The 16,625-nt window shown below is 37.4% G+C and overlaps 1 protein-coding gene across 5 annotated transcripts in view; it reads left to right on the forward strand.

Annotated features, from left to right (window-relative positions):
• LOC112049905 (uncharacterized) overlaps nucleotides 1-16,625 on the forward strand; it is a 44,396-nt gene that overhangs the window by 5,683 nt on the left and 22,088 nt on the right. For 4 of the 5 annotated variants that reach the window (XM_052884526.1, XM_052884608.1, XM_052884682.1 and 1 more), the window contains exons 7-12: nucleotides 140-313; nucleotides 751-902; nucleotides 1,406-1,558; nucleotides 2,743-3,033; nucleotides 3,526-3,641; nucleotides 8,065-8,203. In XM_052884526.1, coding sequence (XP_052740486.1) covers nucleotides 140-313; nucleotides 751-902; nucleotides 1,406-1,558; nucleotides 2,743-3,033; nucleotides 3,526-3,641; nucleotides 8,065-8,203 — 1,025 coding nt within the window. The remainder of the gene's footprint in view (nucleotides 1-139; nucleotides 314-750; nucleotides 903-1,405; nucleotides 1,559-2,742; nucleotides 3,034-3,525; nucleotides 3,642-8,064; nucleotides 8,204-16,625) is intronic. The other variant, XM_052884645.1, reaches the window with a different exon arrangement.

Consider the following 16,625-nt stretch of genomic DNA (forward strand, 5'->3'; position numbering starts at 1 on the left):
AGGCATAATAATTTCTGACAGTAATCACGATTTCTAAAACCCGCATTGTGTAATAACATTTGGGGTTCAAAAGGACTAAACTGCTTATGTCTAACTTTTTTCGTAATTGAGTTACAATATTCTGTTTTTTAAATTCCAGTATCATCCGAGTCAGCGCTATCATCAGAAGGCTCGGAAGGCGAAAGTTCAGAGGGATCGTTGGGCATTGCGCTCCGACTGCGACCGACTTTGCCCAAGAAACTGCCCAACGCGCCGCGTTTCTCGCCCGCCGCCGCCTGGAGACAACTGGCCAGCTTGGACGCACATCTTGCCGGTACGTAAAAGCAGATTAAACTAAAGAAACTAATGTAAATGTTATAAAATAAATCGTTATTTTAGGAGATCATTATGGTCAACCTAGGTATTTTAATAGCCTACTACAGAATCAGGTTACTTTACTATTCCTATAAAGAGGTAGGCCTGGCTCTATAGTAGGCCGGAGAGGAAATTATGGAGTTAAGACACACCACGCTGCACCAATGCGGGTTACAAGTGCTATAAGATTATAATAAAGAAAAAAAATATTTCAGAAAATATCATTGTCATTCTGAAACACTTAAACTTTATGGCGAGGGATGCGATGAGTGATGTCGCAAATCTCAAATATTTAATGGTTATTAAACTCAAAATGAAAACATATTACAGAAGATGCCTGCATTCCTTTTCTCCTACTATTTCATAAATAAGTATAAATTTCACTTTTCTCCACAGAAACTCAACCACTAGCCGTGGAGACCAAAGTGTCAGCAGACATACCGGCCGAGTCGTCTCCACGCTCCGACCAGTCGGCCGACAAGTCGGGCGACTCGGGCATATCCGCCGACCACGGGCTCAGCGATCATAGGATAGATTCTCCTGGACATGTAAGAAACCTGCATCATATTTTATTTATCTACGCATCTTTAGAGACCAAATTATTCCTAAACTAGAGGACGCCCACGACTTCGTCCGCGTGAAATTTAGTTTTCACAAATCCCTCGGGAACCATGAATTTTTCCGCGGAGTAGTTAGTAGTAGTACTGTGTCCCCTCACGATAAGATTTGAAAGAAGGAATTTGATTGATACTACGAGTACAATCGACGAAAAGATATTGAAATAACTCGAACTTGTCAAAACTTCCGATTAGGTTCTAAGTAAATTCATACGAAACCCTTTAAAAAGTATAGAATTCCCCTTTTTTAGGTGTAACTAAAGATAAGATGCAATCTAAGCACAATGGAATGTAAATTTAAAATATGATCTTAAACTCATCAGAAATACTCACGACATTTGGATAAAGTTAGAGCAGTAGGCAGGATTCACATTTTATCCAAAACTTCTTAAACAACAAGCAAATAACAAATCTATCTCGACCCTAACATCTAGGTAGCAGAGCAAGGCGCTACATGGACGCCACAACAAGACCTTGGCGACAGCAGCTCCGACGGCGCGGGGGCGGAGCACCCTCACCCCAACGTGGCGACCTACAGCCCTGGCGCTCAGCCCTTCAGCCTCAGCCTGCCGCGGGACCAGGACAAAGTGAGCTTTTGGCTAGTTGGCCGTGCGCGGGATGTTAGACTTGATACCTGAGATGGAATTGTAACTGCTGGTTGAACAAAGACTACATGAAAATTTCAAAATTTTAGAAACATTCACAATATTATAAACTGCCAAACCGACAGAATAGATCATAGAAACGAAGTCTTTCTAGCTATAAATTATGCCCATACTTGATACAATCGAAAATAGAGAGGTGCACCAACAAATATTCGTTAGAATGGAAAGAAAATTATAGGTTCACGTGAACCGTCAACTCATTCGACGCGACAGTAATTCCGAGAAAGTCTATTTTTTCCCGTCTGAAAACCAAAATTGCAGTTCTCAAACTAGAAACCAAAAACAAAAATAGAGCGTCAGCATTAATAATTACTTAAAACAATTGTGAGTGATATTGTAAATCTTATTCTTGAGTTTCGTGCTGGTCAAGTCTTATCGAGCAAGCACGAGCAATGTGAGAGTTTTGCTTATATACACTGACAATGTACAATGTGTTACAATAATTAATTTCTTCTTTTAAGGTTTCCGTAATAAAATATACATCTCAGGTATCATCATAGAAATTATTCAGTTTTTCCTTATTACAAGTAATTGTTATAGTAGTTGTCACTAACCCACTAACCTGACCTCCCGTGTGCGTCCCTGAGGAGGAGTAAGGATAAAATATCACGCTTGTAGTGAACGTAGTCGTCACCTTCACTGTTCGTCGTTCGTCTAGCACTCTTAACAATCCTGCTTTTATTTCTGATAATATTAACATTATTTCTTATCTTTTTGTCTACATTAATGATGCTATATTACTAACAATATGATAACTATGACTTCATTTTATTATTAATATTATTTCATTCAAACTTCATTTAGATATCTTTCTCTGTGGTATTGTGCTGTTTTTAATTCAGTAGATATTTGTTTATTTTCATTACTTTTTTATCTATTAAAATGTTGCATTTTCTTCATTAAAATCACAATAATTCTTATTTTAATTATTATAATTACATTTATCGTTAAAAACTATTTTCTTGTTTCTGCATTTTCTCCTTTGATTGCCTTTGTATTGTCTACGAAATTAATAAATTTAAAGTCTTCTTAACTTTGTATTGATTGTCTATTTTATCGTTATTCCTCATCAGTATCTGAGAATGAACATTCCAATCTCCTCTTAGTTTAAAGGAATGTCGTGCTTCTACGAATGCTTCCAGGGCAAGCAACTCCAGCAGGGCTTCAACAGTCTACAGAAACTTCGGAAATCAGTGTCAGGAGCGTTAGGAGCTGCGTTGGGTTCCAGAAGGTTCGATTTAGAACACGAACCAATGCTAGAAGAACCGGAGCAAAACTGGTTCCTGACAAAGTCAGCTCCCAATTCCTTGAGCAATCCCATGTTGTACCACCAGCAGTTGAGAACGAAGGTGCCAGATGAGGTGGGGAAGGAAGAACCTTCGCTGTCCATGGATAAGGTAAACACTGTCGCATTACAATATCTATCTGTGATAATAAGATTTGAGAGAAGCATAAGAATTACGAAGCTATGACCTGACTTTAAATTAAACCAAAGCCTATCAACATAAGGAATACGTCTTACAATGTAGCCGTACATACAATATTGGTTGGGGTAGGACGGTGACGCGGCGTGGAAGGCAGACTAATTTATATTAAGAGTAAAAAATGGAAAGTCCCTATTTTAAAAACAGCAGCAACAGTGGGGTCATCTCCTCCCGAGAGTGTCGGGTGGGGTACGGGCCTTCCCCGGTGATTTCTTGCTACCCTTTTCGGGAGTTTCGGGTCCGAAGCATCTTGGCCTATGAGTCGATTGTGTTTAGTCTGATCAGTGCCCCTGAGGCGGTGACATGTCCAATAGTTTGTCCCGTGCTGGTAGCAATTTGGTGGCTACTCTGCGCCGGGACGGTGTCTAGTCCAGTTCTTTTAGCAACGCTTCTTCTTTCCACCAGACTCAGGAAGAAGGCAGATGGCGCAGCTCGTACATGAGCTGGGGCGGGCACGTGATGTACCTGCCGCCCGCGCCCGACCAGCCGCTCTCTATGATGTCTATGGAGCGACCTGTTAGGTATGAACATCTGACAATCATTTCATTATGATTATTATGTTAATTACTATTTTTGTTTTTTGGTTCATCTTTATTAGGTACTTTATTTTTCTGTAAATCATTGTCCAAAAACGGTTGTAATACTCGTATAGTTGTAATGAATAAACTAAAATATAGTAGATTGTTATACAAGGGGCTAAAAAGACCCATTATATACGAGGTATTTCGCCTAAATAGAAACCGAGTTTATAATGGGTTTAGCCCCACGTGTTACACTCTGCTTTTCACTACGATTGCGAGAAAATAAAATAGTTTGGTACAATATTCAATGATTTATTTTAATTGAAAATTAAATGTACAAAGTCTACTATTTTGGATATTAAGGGAGATGCTTTTACCCGGTAACATAATTTCCGACTACTATTCATCTTCACAGTGGTCGGAAATTATGTGAGGTAAACGTGGGAGATAATAGTTTAAAAAACTCCTTTCGTCAGTGAATCCATTCGTTGTTGTTTTCTCCACTTATTAAATTTTTCGTATGTATTCGTAGGTATCGTAGGTAAGTATTTAAGTAAATGCGTCTCGACTTTAATGGTAACAGATTGAAAATTTCATCCATCTCCAAATTAGGATCACCATTCTCACTAAATGAAGACAACAATAACAATTATTGTTGAAAAATATGTAAGTTACGGTCACAAATTTACAATGAAATTCTGAAAAAAATCAAGTGTGTATTATTCACGCCAATTGTTGTAGACTAGTACTTGGCTAGTACTCGTAACAGACAAGAATTAAAAAACAAAATTACTTTAGCCCCTAGAGGCTAAAATGCTTGTTTAGCCCCGCTGTGGAGTGGTAATATGACAATGTTTTGAGCAAGAGTAGTGAAAATAACATTACTTAACTGTTTATATCTGGCAACCCCACAGTTGCAGTGTGAAAGCAGGCAACCTTTATGTTTTCCTCCTTTATGTGGGTGTGGGTTCGAATCCGGTCCGGGGCATGCACCTCCAATTTTTCAGTTGTGTGCATTTTAAGAATGGGGATGATGACTATAATATATTCAAAATATTGATTTTTATGATACATTCGGGTAAATAAGGTCAATGTTAACTAATTTATACATAAAAAGCAAAGATTGTCTGGATATTTGCAAAATAAATAAGATTATAAAATTTCAAAATCTTTATTTTTTTTATCGTAATTAGATGAAAATTCATACTGTTTTAGCTTCCTTACATTAAATGTGACATTTTTCAATAAACATAAACGCACAAATAACAAAGATATTAGTTATTTTGTTTGAACGCCCTTACAAACCTAACGATCAGCGAGCCAACGACGTCACTAAATCGTGCCATTTTGTATGGAGCGTTTTGCAGGGATCCGCGGCAGCGCCGCAAATCTGACCCTTTAAATCCTTGTAGCTCCGAAAGTAATGATAAAGTAGTGATCCGCGGATACCCTGTTGCTTTTACAAAATTGCTTTGCTATTAGTATACTCTTAATTTATATACAATTTAAAAAACTGTCATCATGCCTATTTAAATATCACGTGTCTCAAACGGTGAAGGAAAACATCGTGAGGAAACCTGCATACCAGAGAATTTTCTTAATTCTCTGCGTGTGTGAAGTCCACATTGGGCCAGCGTGGTGGACTATGGTGGCCTAACCCCTCTCATTCTGAGAGTAGACTCGAGCTCAGCAGTGAGCCAAATATGCGTTGATAATGATGATGATGATATTCTTCTAGTGTAGGTACGATTTTTATTAATTACTTAACCGATGAGGAAATTACATTAAATAATTTAAAAAAAAAATTGAATACTTGCATACATACATATTTGCATTGTGTCAATGTGAATATCTATTATCATATATATATTTCCTCAAATAAATAACAAATGAGGGTATAGGCACATATATTTCATATGCCGTATATCATACAAACTCGAATCTTCACTATCCTCCAAGTGCAAACTTTTTGACGTTTCGAAACATCGTGTGCCATTCAAGATTTTAGGTATCAGCGGTAACGTAGTGGCGCGGTGGCACCCCGCATGCGTATTGACTTTATGTACAAATTGCGCAAAGCGTCAGGCGCGGCTAATTTCCAAAACGTCATTTATGCCTAGTTTGGACTACTTTAGTATTAAGTAGTATTAGACTAAAATCCTAAAGTAGTCCGAACTAGGCCTGAGATTGCATCCGATTCCGACTACAACCTGCTGTTACCGTATGTACGTGTAAGTACGTATTATAAGTTTTTTGTGCCGTAGCCATAGATTTCGTTATTAAGGCACAAGACTACCCGCATGCGCGCTTATAAATATACAAAAAATATATAAATTGTAAATTATAATTTAGATTATAAATAAGTTAAGTGTTATTTCTTTTTGAAACGATAAAAAATGTCATTTATTATTCAGACAAAAGGGATCAAGTCAGCATTACTGCTTTAGCCTCTTCCTCGAGGTGTTACAAGTATGTATTGGTCACAAGTAACCATACACAATTCCGTAAATTTCGTTTTAGGCTACCGGCTTCAGGTTATAATAACCCTTGATGATTTATTAATATTTAGACCCGTGAGAGTCTCATCTGAATGATCGCCAACTTAGACCAGCTTGGCTAAACTGGTTTACCTCGAGGGAGATGATCCCGAAGGACTATGTCAATTCGATGTATATATACCGCGGCATCATTAAAAACTTCAATAGCGTGAGTTAGGACTCGTAAATGTGTGGGTCTTCCCGTAAGAAAGGGGCGGGAGTACGGGCTTCGAGGGTTCGGACTTCGGATGGTTCGTGTTGTATTTATTATAATATGTCGATAGATGGCGTTATTAGGTCACACTTTTTGTGTTTTATTTTATTTTGTCTATGTACAAATAATAAATATGAAAAAGAAAAATAAATAACAATCATTGACGCAAGTCAATTACTTAAGTTTGCGTCGCAGAATTGGTATTTGATAGTGCTACAAAACTCTGGACCGATGAGGGTGTCGCTGTTATCGCGGTTTTTAACTATATTATAAAATCTTTGGCGGTTTTAGTCATTGAATTACTATGTATGCTTTTAGTACCTACACTTATTCGAGTTTTCACTGTTGACGGATCAAAGCGACCCAATTCCTTTATTCGCGGATCTGAAGAAGAAGAAGAAGAAATACTTTATTGCACACAAAAATACAATTATAAATTGAAACATTAAAAACATACATTAAACTTAGCATGCAAAGGCGGCCTTATTACTATTCCACATTTTGACAGCCTCAGAAGTAAAAGACTTGCTAAAAAACTTTGTCTTAGAACAAGGTAGGACCAAACGGTTATCACTTCGAGAACGTAGATGCATCTGATTGCCGTAAATGCATTAAACTGTAAAGGGGAATGCCCATCCCCGGCCCAGACCTACCCTAACCACCCGGCAGTTTACTTAATTTTAAAAATATAATTATTATTAGAGATGCGATACGATAACTATCGTAGTCGGCGCCTAGTCGACGACTAGTCAGCAAACAACGCCGATTTATCTTTTATGTATTTCTCAATAATATTATGTATGAAAGTAGAAAAAAAACATTTAAATTCAGCTCTTACTTCCATGAACAATAACAGTATTATCTGTACAAAAAATATAATTTAGATAGTGTGTATTTCTTATAAATATTGTCTTTTTAAACTAAATGTACTAAATAAATAAGTAACTAAATGAAAAATAAGTACTGACCTCACTATTCCGTCAGCACTTTCTTTACGCACTGGCGAATTTTGAGCGGAAAAAAAGTCGAAATGAATGCAATGATTCTCGAACACTACACGGCCTCTGTTTCTTCCACTGGGTGACTTTGACTTTATCCATACTAATATTGTGAAAGTGTGTGTGTCTGTCTGTTGTCTGAGCGATGAATTCACGTGATTTTATAAGTGGAGATAGTTGAAATGTTGGAGAGTGACATAGGCTACTTTTTGTCTCCTTCCCTAAAATAGGGGGTGGAAGTTTGTATGGAGCATTTGTAGGGTAAGGATAGGGTAGGTAGGGAAGAAGCGCACATTAGTAAAAGCGACTTTCTTGACGGCCTCCGTGGCGCAGTGGTATGCGCAGTGGATTTACAAGACAGAGGTCCTGGGTTCGATCCCCGGCTGGGAAGATTGAGATTTTCTTAATTTGTCCAGGTCTGGCTGGTGGGAGGCTTCAGCCGTGGCTAGTACCACCCTACCGGCAAAGACGTACCGCTTAGCGATTTAGCGTTGCGGTACGATGTAGAAACCGAAAGGGGTGTGGGTTTCATCCTCCTAACAAGTTAGCCCGCTTCCATCTTAGACTGCATCATCACTTACCATCAGGTGAGATTGTGGTCAAGGGCTTGTAATAGAATAAAAAAAAAGTTAAGCTTGTCCGGGTCCGCTGGTAATGTATAGTTACGATGGCAGGAGCAAGTCGAGCGGCTGCCTGGAGCTGGCGGCGCGGGCGGCGCGCGCGGCGGCGCTGGCGGCCGAGATGCGCGAGCGGGAGCGCTCGGCGTCGCCGGACGTGGCGCGCGCGGAGCCGGCGCGGGTGGAGCCGCACACGGTGAGTGCTCTCCGTACTGTATACACTACACTACTACTCCGAACTATATACACTACTCCGAACTATATACACGCCACGGTGAGTAATCTTCGAACTGTAGCATCCAACGGATAAACCCGTAGTCCCTGCGCAGGATAGCGAGCAATCGCAGTCCGCGCCGAAGGCCTCAACCTCGAAGGGGGTTGGAAGAGTTTACAGGGGGAGCAAGATCCCCCGCCCGTTCTACGGGGGCAGAAGACCCACACAAACCCATAGTTAATAATAATAATAATAATAATAATAATAAAAACATTTATTCAGCCAAAACAACATAACATAAATAAGAAAAAAACATGAGAATTAATACTAACTTAATACTAAGGCTTCGGCTGAATGGGGCGCTGCCTCAGCTCTATGCTACAGCTAAGTAACTGTAGCACTGATTTTCAGGCTCATGCCTGAAAATCAGCGCTACAGTTACTTACTTAGTTACGCCCCAGGGTGAGCTTACGGACTGATCGGGAGAGCGTTGCGTCGTTTATTGGTTACAAATTTAAAATAGATAAAATAATATACTAGTTAGCACATTATTGTAGCCTTCGAAAACCTGTCCAATGATGGGAATCCATCGATTGATGTTGAAGCTGATTATAAATCGTAAACTCAGTACGCAAGTATCGTGAGCAAACATTGTAAGGGCGGTTAAAGGTAAACAAACAAATCATGAAGTAAGTAGGTTTCTGAGCTTTTTAGGATTCCGTAGTCCACAAGGAACCCTTATAGTTTCGCGATGTATGTCTGTCCGTCCGTCTTTTTATCTCTATACCTGCCATTTTATTTTTAATTTTATATGTTTTCATCAGTAGAGAATTACCCTTTACTAAAATATTTATGGGCCACACTGAAGATTTGAAAAAATTTAACCCACTTGTAATACGAAAAATAAGATCATAACATCTATGTTCCATCAAATAATAATTAAATGAAGAACTAATGTCGTGTCTAAGCGACATATTTTAAAGTAACTCTTTACCGACATTATTAATAACTATTACCAGCTTATGAAAGACAACGCGTGAGATTTGGAACCAAATGAATCAGTTCAATGAAACGTGCCGAAGCTACGAACGTAATCCAATTATGTAACAAAGTATGAATAATAAGAGTAATTTATTTGCCAGAGCTGTGGTACTGTCTAATGTAAGGACTCTTCATTTCAAAGACATCCAAACAGAGAAAAGGTCAAATGTTAGAGAGTGTACCTATTGATTTTGAAAAAACAAAGCAAAATAGAACGTTAGGTAGGCACATACATTGTCACGTTGCAAGAGTTTGTTTGAAAAACTAATTAAATGAAAATTACTACAGATGCCAATATAAAAAAGGTCTCGAGCACTAAAAATATGAAAGCATCAATTGTAATTTACTATGCTATGAATAGATTTGATCAATAGTTCCAATGAAAATTTCAACTAACAGTGATGTTTTCTTAATTGGTCCAGGTACAGCTGTGGCTAGTTACCTATCCTACCGGCAATGACGTACCGCGAAGAATTTCAGCGTTCCGGTACGATGTCGTGTAGAAACCAAAAGGGGTGTGGATTTTCATCCTCCTCTTAACAAGTTAGCCCGCTTCCATCTTAGATTGCATCATCACTTACTGGTGAGATCAAGGGCAAACTACAAGAGTAAAAAAAAAAAAAACGAGAAAAGATATAAATTGATAAAATACCTACTGTTATAGGTAGATGCTATAGAAATGAAATTACATAAAAACTTGAAGCATACTCAAGGAATATTTTTTACTAGTTTATTTATCATCTTGCATAATAAAACTTCCAAGTGGTTCCCAAACGTTGAGAGTGTATAAAAATGTTAATAATGGGCGTATCTGCTTACGAAACGCAATCCACAATATGAAGAGTGTATGACACAACACGTATAATTGTGTATCTGTTACAGAAGTGCCTTTTTTCCACCGAGACTCATTCGAGGCGTTCCCACGCGGCGCAATTAGCAGACTGGCTTCCGGCTGGTTTTTGTGTAGTTTTGGAATTATAAACTTTGAGATTTATGTCATTTCGTAGTTACGGAGTAATTAAGATGATGTTAGTACACGGAAGCTGCATACAGTGGCAACTGAGATCAACGCTCAGAGAGTGGGGTAGGAATACAGAATTTATAAATCTACGAGTATGTTTCAAATTGCAGTTTTTTAGCCATATATAGTAATTTTGGCTCTACGTTGATAAATCAGTCAATAAATCAGACAGTCACTATTATTACTAATTATATTCATTAGCAGAGAAAATTCCCTTTTAAACGAAGGTAATATTTTTAAAAAATCGCTGAACAATATTACTTTAACAAAAAAACACAAAGAAATACAAACCTTTTATTTTTTGGAAATCTGCGCATTTGCCGCGGAACTAACTCCTATCTGCGACGACAGAAAATTAATGACGAATTTAGACGCACCTTCTTCACACATGTGATATAACATGACAGTCAGATGCTAATTTAAAAACACAATACAGTAGTATGACACCGCCTTTTTCATTGGTGCTGATAATTTTGGGACTGTATGATAATTATATTTAATGGTGATTTGAAGACATTTGCGTGCCAAGACAGTGAAACGTTACAACCAATTAATCTCTGATAGGCGCCAGCGTATCACCAAATTCTAGCAAACGACAGCCAATAGGTATATCTTTAAACGAACCATTTAAGGCCACTTTTGACTCAATTCAAAATCTATTTAACCTCAACACTAGTTTGGTTAATATATTGAATATCGTTAGTTAAACTAGACCCGAACTCATAACTACATCTGAAACATATATTATGATATTAACATTCTACGTATCTTATTATCTAAGTACTGAAAATGTAATGTTTCGAACACATAAATTGATCCCGATTCCGATTTTAATTATTATTCAGATTGAATACTGCTCCTTTGTATCAGCAGCTTCTGCTTCAGACTAACAAAATATTGTATAGGCACAGAATACATAAGCCATGGGCGATTAGTATTCCGCAAAGCCAATCCACGAGCGCCAAACATGTAGACGAGGCACGACCCTGCTATCGGCCTGGTATTCGACGTTGACCGTTCAGTCTGACCTCCACCACACCTGAACGAAATTAAACGAAGGTTAAAGCCAAGACGATAGAGTAACTATAGAAAAAATAATAATGTCTTATGTAAAGTTTGAAAAAACTGACCCACTGTCCATATAGGAAATATTTCGTCGTATATGTTCTAAAACAAAATTTGTAGGTAAGACAAAATAAGGTTTACAGGAGAGTGAAAAACACTGTACAATTTTATTCGAAACGGCTCCATTCGCAATATTGGCCAAATAAAAACCTAGATCGCCCAAAATTAGTTCAATGCATGATGATCTTGAAAAACTTGTGAGAGCCGCCACTCACCTCAACGGCTCAACCAACTAGTGGTTGAAGCTGGCAAGTATACCAGTACCACCGACCCTCACGCCAATTGTAGAACAGCTGATGCACAAAAAACGCCCTTCCCGACCCTGACGACGTCATACGACAGACAATTATCAGGCTAAACTAATACAAGCTACAAAGCGTCTTCGCCGGCGATGTCCCCAATTTTCAACGTCATCCGAACTTCAGTTTCATGCATGGTGTTGGGAGCATCATGGCTGATCCACACATGGCTAAAACATCTTTCTCGAAAGGTCTTTAGGTCCGAGTCTCTTTAAGGCTTCGAGGCGTCATGGACGCTTAGGGTGCTGTTTTTGAACCTCTTATATTTTCAAAATCTTTGATTCCTTCGCTGGAATTCCTTTGACGATATCGTATACATGCAAGCGGTAAGTAATAATTTTGCAGTCTTCCGCAACAAACAACTCGATGATAATTCTATGTCAAATTGTATGATAAATCAAATACTACGAGTAAAATCCAGGTGTATATTATATTACCGTAATAAAGTAAATTCCTACACTATAGTAGTATTACAACACTACATTGTACACACACGTAAACGTCATCTGCTTAGTATTCCGTAGAGAAACGCTCGCGTTATGAGTAATTTCCTCATGCCTGCTCTTAGCATGCGATGCGTATCACCTCACTGTGTCTAATTTTGGTACAACTATTTTAATTTGATGCCGAATTACATTTTTACGTAATTTTTTCCTCTAATGTTACTTAGTCCCTCCCGACTTCATTTTGGACATAGCTTCCGTATATACAATGCACAAATATACAAGCTCTCTCTATTCCCTCAGTGTCAGTTTCTGACGCAGAAGTGTACCAATAACTCCAACGATCTAACTACAGGCTTGTATTGAAATCATTTATAGGAATAAATTGAAATCATAAAATATATTTCCAAGAAAAAAGAAAAAAGATAATTATTACACCTTTTAATTAGAAGTGTTCCCAAGAGTACAAGCTTTTAATCACTGTATTCACACTAAACACAATTTGGCGATCGCTAGATCAACAACAAAACCAACAACTCGGGGCAACCGCAGGCTGCCTTATCCTCACCTTGCCCACTTTCAGTCAGTCTGAACCATTACTATAACAGTCCCGAACCAGAGTGGTACTCTTTTATTTGAATTCCTACCTGTAACTGCACACCTGGATCATAAAACAAAAACTTTTAACACAAAGTATAGTCATTGCTTAATTATTAGCTGATGGGTTAGTAACTTTAGCTTTAAGGTATCTGATACTTGATATCCTTTTTTCTATTCTATGACAAGTTAGAGCATGACTGCTTTCTCATCTGGTGTTAATTGATTACGATGCAGCCTAAAAATAAGATAGAAGTGGGCTTACTTGGATAAGCTACAAGTCTATTCTATCCATACCTCTGACGATGTCTACGCGACATCGTACCGGAACGCTAACTCGTTTGGCGATACATCTTTGCGGAAGGGTGGTAAAAGCCACGGCCGAAAATTGACCTGACCTAAGTCAATTTAAAAAACATTAAATCCTAAATTGACCTTGGAACCTTGGACTTTGATGTTTGGAAGTCCCTACAAAAGTCCTGCATGTCCATCGGCTGATATAATGATGATGATGGCAATCGAACCCAGGACGTCTGTTCAGAACCACAACACTACCAACTGCGCCAGAGAGGTCGTCCGCAGGCTTTCATAAATTTCAGCCTAACGATGATCTAATTGGCTTACAATAAACCGCTCGTGGTCGTGACTCGTGGTCGCGTGTCGACGGTCGTCACTCAACACTCACTACTGTCGGCCGCCGCGGCGCGCGCGCACATATTGTGTTCCGTCTCGTGCTTGGCCAATTAATTTATATTGTTGTCGATATATTGCATACGATTTAATGACTTCTGGGATATTAGTGCCTATACTATAAGGTATGTATTTTTTTAAGGTTGAACTTTAAATTTGGAATGCGGAAAATGTTATAACATTAAGATTGTTTTATTGAAAGTTTGATTGCAGTAAAGGATTAGGATATTAATTTTTTGAATAGTTAAGTATTATTGCAATACTAAGTGGAGTGAAAATTAATTTTTATATACTTAATTTATTTAATTTTATGATAGCTTTTTATAAGCTATTAAAGTTAAGTTTATCTTTACTTACTTACTGAATAGTTGTTATTATTTTTTTAGGTTTTAATTATTCTTTAACAACCTTCCAAAATAATTTTCTTCATCCTTTGTAGGTGCTATAATTTTTATTGTTTGGCAAATTCGTGTGAAATATATATAATTAAAATACCTACTCGTATACATGTATGCGTGGATTTTATTGGATATTTTTTATCTTATATCCTGTGAATTAATGAATCAATGTTGCTGAAGATTTAGCGCAAAAACTGCATGAGAACTATTCAAAAAATATAGCGGATGCCAAGCGGATACAGACAGATAAACGAATTGTTTTGGGATTTTTCTGATACTTTATGACGCGTTCGTAATTTTTGTTATTTATTTCAAAATACAGACATGTTTTTCTTTTTATAGATTTATGTCAGTCTGTCTGTGTATAAGAATGCTAATTGATACGAAAGGGAAAACAGCACGAGGTTATGTCATAAAGTTATAAAATTATAATAATTAGACAGTGACGAGTGACTGCCGTTGACTGTAAATGACTACGATCACGATGATCATTCTCGATCATTGTTTACATCGCACGCTATACATTACACTCATAATAATAGGAGTGTAGCTACTGAGTAGGTATCTTTGTTAGTTATGAATCCTCCTCCTAATCAATATTATCCTACTTAATGTTATAAACGCGAAAGTTTGTAGGGATGTTTGTTTGGATGTTTGTATGGATGTCTATTTAGATGTTTGTTTGTTACTCTTTGACGCCGCAACTACTGAACCGATTTGACTGAAATTTGAAATGGAAATAGATTTTACTCTGAATAACACATAGGCTACTTTACATCCGGGAAAATCCATGGTTCCAAAGGGCTTTTTGAAAAACTAAATTTCACGCGGATTAAGTCGCGGGCGTCCGCTAGAAGGCAATATTTTTTTAAAGAAATACTCCTTTGAATAATCCTCTGAAAAAAATTAAAATCTGATTTAAATGTTGGAATCGCGATATCTCCCTTTTATTGAAGACGGTTAAAAAATAATTGAAAACGATGAAATCACAGAACTAAAACAATTTTTTACAAATATTTTGTTTGCCAGGTAATTTCCATCTAATTTCCTAAGCTAGTTAACTAAACTTTTCTATTTTCACGTGAAAATGAAGCTTAGTTTGAGAAAACACATCGTTTCATTGCGTTCAGACATATGGGGAAACGTTACGTTTAAAATTGAGCTTTTAAAGTAAGCTTTTAATTCGTGTAACACTCCCCTAAAATAGGAGTAAAATAGAAGAAGAAATTAAAAAACTTTTCAAGTTTCCTCCATTAATTATATATGAAAAATTTTTATTAAGTAATTAATACATAATTTTCAAGATGTTTTAATGAAAAAAATGTATTTGATAAAATATATGAATAAATAAATAATAATTAAATACGTAGGTAACTCAGATATTGTATGTGGAGTCGCGGGCAAACACGAGATCATATTATGTAGTAATCCTTCTTTGCATATGAACAAAATATACATAAATTAAATATTATATTTATTGTAATCTCACCTACAACATAAATAACTATGACATACTCCATGCTTTAACATTAGATGTTTCATATTTCCATTAGATTCCTCATCCCGTTAACACACATTGTGCAGCATGGTGGGTGTAAGCTCTACCTTTTTATTAAACAAGGCCTGTATCTACCTTACCTAGTTTTATAGTACCTATACTTTGTAATATATGGGTACCTAATACACACACACAGATTAATGAACGCGTCTTCTAGAACTGCCAATGCCAATTTAAAGTCTTGTACCTACATATGTTTTCTGTGGAATAATTTGGTATATAGGTTGTCTCTTGCAGACTCTTGTCAGCAGAACCTGACTTCCGGACAGGTGGTAGAGTCTTTACAAATAGTCAACTGACGTGTCAAAAGTGCTTGTAAACTGAGCCTACTTGAAATAAATGAATTTTGAATTTCGATTTGAATATCTCTAGAAGCAGACGCCCGTGATTGCGTTCACGTGAATTTCTGTTTTTCACAAATTCCGCTGAATTATATAGTCAACATCTCCTGAGGATGTCGGACCTGGGTGACGTTGTCGCATGGGTTCGCCGAATTTTCGCGGATGATAGCAAAATAAATAAATCATTATATAATCATGATGAACTTCCGCAAAGTAACGCCTGCTTCTATCCAAAATTCCGCTGAAATCATGTAGGTATGTTCCGGGATAAAAGTAGCCTATTTCTGCTTCCAGGTCCCATCTGTCAAGCGAATATGTACCAAAATCGGTTCATGGGTATCGCCGTGAAATGATAGTATTTCGCTTTTCATTATTAGTATTGATTAAACAGATCAATCTATCAGATAGGCTGGCCGTGGTCTACGAAATATTATTAACTAGCGGACGCCCGCGACTTCGTCCGCGTGAAACTCGATGTAAACTTTCAACTACCTCTACCCTACACGTACCCTACCCGTAAAAAAAAGTAGAAAGTATCCTATGTCCTTCTCCTGGCTCTAAACTACCTCCCTGCCAATTTTCAGCTAAATCGGTTCAGCCGTTCTTGAGTTATAAGTGGAGTAACTAACACGACTTTCTTTTATCTATACTAATCTATACTAATATTATAAAGAGGTAAAGTTTGTAAGTTTGTAAGTTTGTCACATTTTTTAAATGGGGTAATCTTCGGAACTACTGGTCCGATTTCAAAAATTCTTTCACCAGTAGAATGCTACATTATCGGGGAGTGCTATAGGCTATATTTTATATTAGTATGATATATATTCGCCGAGTAAATACAGTTTTTGTCATACAGGTCGGACCGAAAATTCTCTTAAGCAGACTTATTCG

The sequence above is a fragment of the Bicyclus anynana genome, chromosome 1 (genome assembly GCF_947172395.1).
Source record: "Bicyclus anynana chromosome 1, ilBicAnyn1.1, whole genome shotgun sequence".
NCBI lineage: Eukaryota > Metazoa > Arthropoda > Insecta > Lepidoptera > Nymphalidae > Bicyclus > Bicyclus anynana.